The sequence below is a fragment of the Lathyrus oleraceus genome, chromosome 5 (assembly GCF_024323335.1).
Source record: "Lathyrus oleraceus cultivar Zhongwan6 chromosome 5, CAAS_Psat_ZW6_1.0, whole genome shotgun sequence".
NCBI classification, from domain to species: domain Eukaryota; kingdom Viridiplantae; phylum Streptophyta; class Magnoliopsida; order Fabales; family Fabaceae; genus Lathyrus; species Lathyrus oleraceus.
The window spans coordinates 625,410,672-625,420,445 of record NC_066583.1 but is presented as its reverse complement, the minus strand read 5'-3'; the positions used below and the strand labels follow the sequence as shown (position 1 = coordinate 625,420,445).

Genomic DNA, 9,774 nt, shown 5'->3' with positions numbered 1-9,774 from the left:
AAAAGCGGTTACACGTGGTCAGTCCTTATCGTAGGCAGGTGGAGCTTCCCATCCGATGATGCGAGGGAAGTGGGAGATTATTCATCCATGTAAATGGTTTGAATACATTATTAATAACAAATGTAACAAATGAATTATGAAAATATTAGTAACAAGAAATTACCGTAAGAAGCGTGCAAATCCTTATCATATGTTTTATCTTCCAAAGACAACTCTCGTCCATCTTCGAGTACAGGTAAACCAAACATGCGGTCCCCAAATTATACTCGTGAATCGCAGTCAGGTCGGTGAAGTACTTAAGGAAGACCACATCGATAGAGGTTGCACTTTTGCCCACAAACATGGACGTGTCAACCAGGAACAAGAGGTAACACCTCAATGCGTAATGTCAGTGGTACTCAACCTGCACATCATCACCTTCGGCATCCAAAGCCCCCTGTAAATGGCTTTAATAAAGCTTTTCCAAAAAAAAATATCGCATGAGCACCTCTTGTATCATATGCCTCTTGTGTGGCCTTAATAGGGTCATCCCTCAAATGATGCACCATCATGTCGACCCCTTCCTCTTGCCCGATCCTCCCATGGTCCAATAATCTCCCCTGATGGGAAGATGTCAGAGGTATGATACATCATCCAAGGTGATAGTCATCTCTCCTATAGGTAGGTAAAAAGATAACATCTCTGAATGCCACCTTTCAGTAAAATCCTCTAGCATGTCGTGGTTTATGGTCATGTAAGCTAAAGAACATAAATCAGCAAGCTTGGAATAAATGATATCATCACAAACCAAGCAGCAATGGGTTGTGGCAGCTCTAAAATTTTCTTGTTGTGGTTAAGAAACTTTAAACAATCGTGCTCCAGTAAAAATAAAATATAACCATCAAGGTGGATTTAATTAGCCGACAACATATGTATTGCAAAAGAAAATAAATACATCTCTTGATGTCAAACATGCTTAGTATCATATACTACATAAAGATGTAGTAATTAGGTGTCAAATGAGCCACATGGGTAACTCTCTAATGGGGCATCGGGTTCTTCATGGGCTTCAGTGGCTTCAGGGTCAACGAGGGTTTCATGAATTTCAGGTTCCGCTACCTATGACGCCTGAGAGAGTCGGCTACGAGAACCAGACGGGTGGGAACCTCAAGGTTGTGAAGTAGATGCACCATCAAACGAGTTATCAGCAACTCGTGGCCTCATGCTCCTCGATGCGGCCCTCTCATGTCGTATCGACGCAGTTTGGGACACACTCTCGGGCCTAATCTGATCAGTGTTATTTTCAGCCATTGCACGTGCACTAGAAACAGAGACAAATATAAACAGCATATCCGGAGAAATTCACAAATTTCACATAATAAACCAAAACTTTTTCAGAGTCTAATTCAGAGATGTATCTCCGAAAACAATACAGACTAAATTCAGAGATGCATCTCTGGGCAAACCTGTGATTATCTTCTATGGCAAAAATCCCTTCTCTGCCCTACCAGTTCCAAAAAACCTCAATGCATGTTCTTCTAGTCTATGAAATTCATTTACATTATAGTCTATCGTACTTAATACATTTAATGTAGCCTAAACAACTATCTACAAATCAAAAAATAAAAAGAGAATAAATTTTAAAATATTTACCTAATCAAAATGATGAGAAGTAGCTTAAATGTTTGAGATGCTAGAAAGGTGAGAAGTTTCGATGTTGCAGAGCTCCAATGAATGGTGTTTGGATGAATGGATGAGAAGGTTCAATGTTGCAGAGCTCAAATGTTGTTTTGAGAATTTTTTTAGAAAATAAAGAAGGAGGAAAAGGGAAGCCTTGACGCGGATCACCCACTAAATTTTGAATAAATGGTGTTTGCAGAGATTCATCTTCGGACATATTTTTTACGCATACGGGGATGATCGCCGAATTAATTTTTGGCACATTGAAGGTGCCTATTCAATTTTCCCTGAAAAATTATTAAAATAGGTTCGTCTGAAGACGCATCTCTAGACTCTAAAGACAGTCAGGACTTTTCATAACGGTGTAGGAGCACCCATAAAAATGGAAAGAGTATTATAACTTTAACTCAAAAGCAATCAACTCGCTTGTGGATTTAAATTAAGGGTGTGCAAAAATATAGTTAATTGAACCATATCCTCCAAATTAAATTGCATATTGAACCCAAAAAAAAACTTGAACTATATAAATGGTAAATAAGCTGAATCAAATATTATAGACAATTTAATTAATCAAATTTAATATAAAAATCAATTTAAATTATTGAATAAATTGTTTTCTTGTAAATTTAAAAAAATTTGTGTAAAACATAATTCAAAAATAATTTAAAGTAAAATACTCATATTTAAAAATCTTTTTTTAATAATTGATTTTGAAAATATTTTTTACCCAAAAAAAAGTTCAATTTTCTGAAAATAAAAAGTATTTTGTAAAAAAAAGTGCATGTCAAAGTAAAATAGAAAAATTGTTGACAAAAAAAATCATTCTAATTAAATCTATTAATTAGGAATATTGGTAAGTAATACCTTTAGGTTTTGTTTCCAAATTAGAAAATTATAAAAGAAAAGACTTTAAAGAAATGAGGTCTAAAAATCTTTAATTTTTTTAAAAAAAAATTCTTAAATAATAAATAAATATTTATCATTAATATATTAAAATTTTAAAATATTATAACAACATAAAATATAACTTTTTAATTTATATAACCTCCCTTAAACCGTCCTCAATACAATTTTTAAGTTCTTTAAATTATAAAAATTTGTATGATGATTAAACATAAATTTTAAAACGCTCTCAACCTAAATTTCTCTAATCTTTTCATTTTTTTATATTCTCTCTTTCAATGTCCTCTCTTGTATTTTCCTCAAACTATCAAAGAAAACCTCAATGAATAAAAGGCTAGTTCATATTAATCATTATCACCCCACCCCCTCCAAAAGTTCTTTGTCCCCATACTCATTCTCTAATATAATAAGATTTTATCCCCATAGGTCCCAACCCTTCTTCCATATCATGATTTTTTAGAAAGCATCATGACCTTATTTGATATTTAAAGTTTATGAATCTAATGTACTAGTCTTCACTCTTGAAATAAAATAATTGGAGGAAATGATTAGGAAGTTGACAATGCAAATGAGTGTGGGTTGTATTCCTCAAATAATGCTGTGTGTGTACACATGGAGAACTGACTCTGATTCCATGGAAGCTTCATAAGGCAGCCCACACCAGTTTGTAGTGCAACCATCATAACAACGTCATAATTCTCAACCTTCAAACGTAGGGTGGTGTCAGCTTCTAAGTCAATGTTTTTTTAAATTAATTGTTTTATTCTATTAAATGATACATTTTTTATTCCAATTCAACATCCACAGTGCTAGCCATTAAGGGGAGCATCAAAATTTAATCATTTGAAATATAGAGCCACCAAAATAGAGTCAGGCTAACGAGAATAATGAGGATGGATGCGACAAAACAGATACTTTATTAAAAAATAAGTCTAAAGTTATTGCGAGTTGTCCCGACCCAGAACAAATATTAATTAAATGATAAAATTGAAAAAAATATTTTAAAAATTTAAATAAATTATATATTTTATAATATTTTTTTATTTCAAATAGATCACTCATTATCATGGAAAGGAGGAAGTAGATATAAATACTCTAAATACATCAATTACTAAATTAATTAAAAAATTCATTTTTTTATAATAAAAATGAGTGAATCCTAATTTAAATGGATATCTTTCTTTGTCCCAATTTCAAAGTCTATTTAAGAACTTATTTAGTTAAGAACTTCCAAAATAAATAAACAAAACCAAACACCTTCATACCTAGGGTTGACAAAGCGGACGGTCCGTCCCATTTAAGTCCGTTCAAAAGTTGCGTGAGGTGGGACAAACCAACCTAGATGTCTGAACTCAAAAGTCAATTCCCCCTCAGTTATTAACGAGTTGGCGGGTTGACAGACCGGTCCTCCAATTTTTTTACACTTTGATTTATTACATAATTTATAAAATTGTTAATAATTACCAAATAAACTGATAAATTTTATAACGCATAATAAAACTTTAATAAGTCTTAATGTAAATGTCATAAAACAACGTAACTATAATACCATAAACTTAAAACAAACACACTAAAATTCCAAAATAATCAATTTGGTTAAAAAATCAACAAGTACAATCTAGCTAAGGATATATATGGACAAAAATCAAGAAACAAACTATCACAATCTAAGCAAAGTTAACCAAGAACCAACAATAAAAAAATCAATCTTAAAGCTTTCGTGACAATATGAAGCTTTGGATGATATCATAGCCATTGGATAAAACATTTCATCATCTCTCTCCTTATCGTCACCTACTGTTTAATACTACCTCTGTTTCTTTATATAAGAGACAATTCATTTTAGGTTAATTGAATAATCCATGTATTTGGTCAATTTATAGACTAGATACATTAATTATTCAATAAATCTAAAAAGTGAATTGTCTCTTATAAAAAGGATCAGAGGTAGTAATTTTCAAGATCAACAACATCAAAATCAGTAGTTTTATTAATGGAAGCAAAAATAAATGAAATGAGAACTCAAATAAAACAAAATATAAATCAAAATTTTATTATCATAATGAGAAACAAACCCCTCTGTGCAAAATTTATCTTAAAGCTTTAGGATCCGGCTCCAACGACAACAAGTAATAGAAAAGAGAAAAGAATGTATTTTCTATGTTTTGCAATAAAGAATTTTTCTACTATAAAAGAAGATAAAGAATGAATTAGAGATCAATTAATTTCTTCAAAATAAGATGTTTGTCGTTATGTGAAAAATGAATATTAGAATTTGAAGAAATGAGGATTGTTTTAAAAGTAGGTATACTACAAACATATTGTTTTAATTCCAAATAAAAAGATAATTTTTTTAAAAAAAAGTCCGGAAAAAATCTGCCCTGCCCTTAGCCCATTTTAAAAGCGGATTAGGCGTGGCGGGGCGGGCTAACTTAACACACCGAGGCGTAAATCTCGCCCCGACCCACCAAAAATGGTGGGGATAAACCGACAGGTCCAGTCCGTTTTGTCACCCTTATTCATTCCTAGAACCCAAAAAAATGAGCAGATAAAACAAGTGTCAAATAATATACTAGGAGACAGCACTAGGTTGTAAGTTATAAACCAGCTGAGGTTCATCCCAACAACAAAAACGAAAATGAGGTTTTACTGGTTTCTGCTTCTGCAATTACTTACAAAACAAAAGACCATATTTAATGGCTAAACTAGTCTGCAGAAAGATACTAATCGAAATAAGAGATCATCCCATAGACAGCAAAAGCTGTTTGATATTTATCAGACCATATTTTATGGTTAAAACTTAAGCAGTCCCTGCTGCTGCTATCTATAATTTATTAATTTACTTATCACTATAAACCTAGAGAATATTGGCTATTCGCTATTAAACCCATCTCTTATGTGCACCCGCAGTCTTAGCTCCAGTGAGAGATCGTCTTCTACTCTTTTTTAAGTCCTTATGAGGTGACAATTGCTTTTGGCTTGAAGAAGAAGCTGCATTAGATTTATGATAAATTGGAACTTCTTGAAGAGGACTGGCGTATCGAGATTGTGAGCGACGTTCAATAAGTGTCCCTGATGATTTTAAAAATTTTGCTTGCTTAGGTGTCTGATCAATTGTAGAATCAGAATTCTGGTTCGGCACAAAGACATTAGCAGGAAGATTTTGTGTATTGTTGACAGGAGAACTATCAGAATCAGAAGACGAGGGGCTAGTAGTGCTGTCCATATCATAAATGAGGTTATCTCTCATTTGTGGCAGCTGACTTTCATTTAAAATATTTGCAGAAAAGGATGGTCGACGAAGCCTTGTAAGCTGCATAACCTGCGGTCAGTTTTGAAAGAGACATTAATAGAGAAGCATTTCAAATTTATAGATAAGAAACCGTTCTTGCTTTGGTTGTTTTGAAAGCTAAAAGTAATGTGATATTGCATGTGATAGAAATTGGTCAAACAACTAAGTACAAATCTGTCAAATTGGTCACTCCATATTTTGATATCTACATGTATAGTACCTTTTGTTCTAGAACAGCCATATCCTTCTTTAGTTTTGAAATTGTTGTGTTCTTTCTCTCTATAGTGTCTTCTAACTCAGCAACCCTCTGTTTTAAGTATTAGTAAAAATGATATTAGAAAAAGGGAAAAAGAAGTAGTCATTTCCAACTTAAAAGGATAAAATACAGATATTACCTTTCTGTTAGCAATCTCAGAAGAGTTCAGCAGAGTGGTTAGCTCATTTATTGTTGTCTCCTTCTCTTCGCAGTCCCTCTTAAGATTATAAATATCTTGTTCTATAGCCAAGTTGTTTAACTGAGCGTAACAGAAAGCATGTCAAACATAATAGTTAATAAGATGATAGAACTAATAAAAACACAAGGAAACAATGAAAAAGGAGCACGGCCAGAGGATTAAATAAAAACGTAAAATTATAATTCTGCAATTGCATTTTAACTATTTTGAAGAAACAACACAATTAAGCAATTACAATCCATTAACTTGGTTGCAGTTAAAGTCCACAGTGTGGAATACAGACAAGCTACCAGAACAATTGATGAATGAGTCATGAGAAGATTGTTTAGTCAAGTTCTAACGAGAATCTTATATCAAACTGACATATAATCTGATTTCTGATATGCTTGTAGTAAAGTAATCATTACCATGATCATTCAACCAAAATTGAAAAAGCCCAAGAGCAAGAATAAACTAATTGCTTAAAGATTTGAGAAACCTAAATTGCATATATTTAAGAAGTGATTTTTGGAAAATTACGTATCATATCCAAGAAGATGTGGATACTAAGTGCTCAGATAAAATGTCTGTCCCCTTTCTCACAGAGGATCCTACCAAATATGACCCTGAAGAAAGTAATACCTGGCTATCAGCAGCAGATGTAACACTTGAAGCCAAATCTGACCAGTCAGACATTCTTCTCTCCTCTTGTTCTTCATTAGAGAAGGGTGACTTATATTGGAGCACCACATTTCCACTGGAGGCTTTTCTACTATTGGCACCCTGCTAACAAAGTAATCATTACCAAGATCATTCAAACAAAATTGAAAAAGTCCAAGAGCAAGAGCAAACTAACGGCATAAAGATAACCGAGAAATTACTGCTTAAAGTGCTAGACGAGAGAGAAGCCTAAACTGCATATGTTTAAGAAGTGAAATTTGGAAAATTATGTATAACATCCAAGCAGATGTGGATGATAGTCCCCTTTCTCATATAGGACCTTAAAAAAGATGACCCTAAAGAAAAGAATACCTGGATATCAGAAGTAAATGTGACACTTGAAGCCAAATCTGACCAGTCAGACATTCTTCTCTCTTCTTGTTCTTCATTAGAGAAGCGTGACTTATATTGAAGCACCTCATTTCCACTGGAAGCTTTTCTACTATTGGCATCCTGCTAACAAAGTCAATGAACGATCAAATTCAAAGCGAAGTTGTTTTAGTGTTGTCAATTGTGTAAAACAGCAGTTTGTTCAAATTTCACTTCACGACAATGCTGAAGTGCTGCTACAGCCACTTTTTGACAATATTTAACTCTAAATAGCATAGTGCAGGACATTAGTGATTTGTTCAAATTCAGCTACGCCATAACCGCAATTTAACAACATTAAGTTTTTCAACGAAGCCATTAGGAATATAGAGTTATAATTGTCCAGCACCTAGTGAAAAGCTCTACAATAACCACAATACAGTTAGTATGAGTATGGCTTCCTTACCACCAATTCATTATAGACGGAAGAATGTTCTTCACAATGCCAACAACCACAATCAACAAACTTAATTCTCTCGGAGCCAAATGCTTCTTCCAATTGCAATTCTCCATCCTTATTGGATAACTTGTTGATGGCAACAACTGTGTTCTCTTCAGAACGGTTAACCTGCTCACAAAGATCGTCAAGCTTCTCCTGCATGCTCAATAACACCTGGTCCTGAAATATAGTGATGAAATAAAACAATATTACTACATACATTCAAAGTCGGGACAATCAAACAAGTCAAAAGGTTCATTTACCATGCAATTTCAGCTATTATCGCTCATGACAACAAACGTGTAACGAATCTCAATATATATTAGTACATAATAGTAGCTTAATCTTAACTTAATCCCAATATATTATGACTATTAAACCCTAAAATCCAACCTAACCATTAACTTAATCCTAAAAAAAACAGAGTGAAGCAAATTACACCATTAGATTTAGATATTAATTTTGAAACCTAAAACCATAACTTTTGAAAATTATTAAATTGAAAGCTGCAGCAGAAATTGGTCCCCACTAGAAAAGGAATAAATTCAAAGGGACCATAACCCTACCCTAAGTTCAATGGATTTCTTAAGCTTCAATATCTCTTGATTTTTCTGCGACCTAGCAACGGAAGCAGCAGTACCAATAACAGCAACAATGAGAACTCGATGAATGGGAGGGAAGAGATTCCAAGCGAATGCTAATTCATCTGTTAAGCCACCACCAATGGTTCGAGCCGAGCTAGCTTCATCGGCGTTCACAAGTCGTCCCTGAAGGGAAATCCAAGCCATTTGCTTCTCCGATGAGACTGGACGGCTCCGCTGGACGAAAACTGTGGAACTTGAGAGACGGCGGTGGTTGACGGCGAATGGAGGGATCGAAACGATACATGGTAACGGTGAAGTTGCGTTTCCGTTAGAATCGTTCATGGAGCCGTTGGTTCGTTTTTGAAAATGCAGTATTCAAATTTTTGAGTTTGAGAGGGAAAAAAAGTGATTATATTCTACTCTACTACACCATGGTTACAACCAAAGTTACGGCTTCAATCATTTTCTTTCACAGTCTCAAGTACTCTCATTTTCTCTCCATTTTTATTTTTATATTAAAGGTAAATATAAAAAAAAACTGTAATATATTCAAATTCAAGATGTTTATTTTTTTTTTAATTATTTGACTCATATTAAGATAATATTTTTTTATAAAAATCATTGTACAAAAAAACTTTTTACGAAATTTATTTGAATGAATATATTTTATGATATTATTAAAAAAGGAGTATTTTTATGAAATTAATATATTTTGTATATGTTTTAATTAGAATATCTTTAATTAAAATATAAAATATACAAATGTTACTGAAATGTTTAATTTTTGCAAATATAAAAAATTGGATTTGTTGATATATATTAGTTTAATGATAATTTTAATCTTTTTTCAATAACAACAATTTGTGAATATACTAATATGCAAAAATAATGTTGACCGAAAGAATTTCTGTACTAAATAACAAATTCAAAAAATAATATATTGCCTTCTTTATTTTATTGAATACTAATTTAATAAATCAATATTTATTTTATTTTTTCGTTATTGTATATTTTTTTAAAATAGAATTTTGCAAAAGAAAAATTTGTAGTAAAATTTTGATAAAAGAAAAAAAGAAAAAGAGTTCAAAAGAAATGATAAATTATTTATAAAAATAAACAAAATTGTTTGAGTTGGGGTTTGAATGGAAGATCTCTAGTATGATAATTAACTACTCCATTAAGATAAAATACAAATATTTCAGTTTTATGAGAATATCAAGCCCAAACGAATCTATTAAGTCTAAAGTAACCATAAAAATCAAAAAAGATGATCAGAAAGAATGCAATATTAAAAACGCTAAGGGTGGGAAGGATATTTTCTTCAACGAATCATATATACATGTAATGTATGATGATATGGCATAAGGAAATCAA

At 32.5% G+C, this 9,774-nt stretch overlaps 1 protein-coding gene across 4 annotated transcripts; it reads right to left on the bottom strand.

Annotated features, from left to right (window-relative positions):
• Positions 1 to 5,176: 5,176 nt before the first annotated feature.
• On the bottom strand, positions 5,177 to 8,876 carry LOC127087245 (uncharacterized). Of its 4 annotated transcripts, none has more exons than XM_051028105.1 (7): positions 8,383 to 8,876; positions 7,784 to 7,996; positions 7,321 to 7,464; positions 6,931 to 7,074; positions 6,250 to 6,369; positions 6,075 to 6,161; positions 5,177 to 5,884 (listed from the first exon to the last, which is right to left on the bottom strand). In XM_051028105.1, the coding sequence occupies exons 1-7, from the start codon at positions 8,740 to 8,742 to the stop codon at positions 5,444 to 5,446; spliced, it is 1,509 nt and encodes a 502-aa protein (XP_050884062.1). In that variant the 5' UTR covers positions 8,743 to 8,876; the 3' UTR covers positions 5,177 to 5,443. The 4 variants fall into 4 exon arrangements, with proteins under 4 accessions (XP_050884062.1, XP_050884063.1, XP_050884064.1 ...); XM_051028106.1 differs by having other exon boundaries at positions 6,931 to 7,071; XM_051028107.1 differs by having other exon boundaries at positions 7,321 to 7,461.
• Between the last annotated feature and the right edge of the window lie 898 nt (positions 8,877 to 9,774).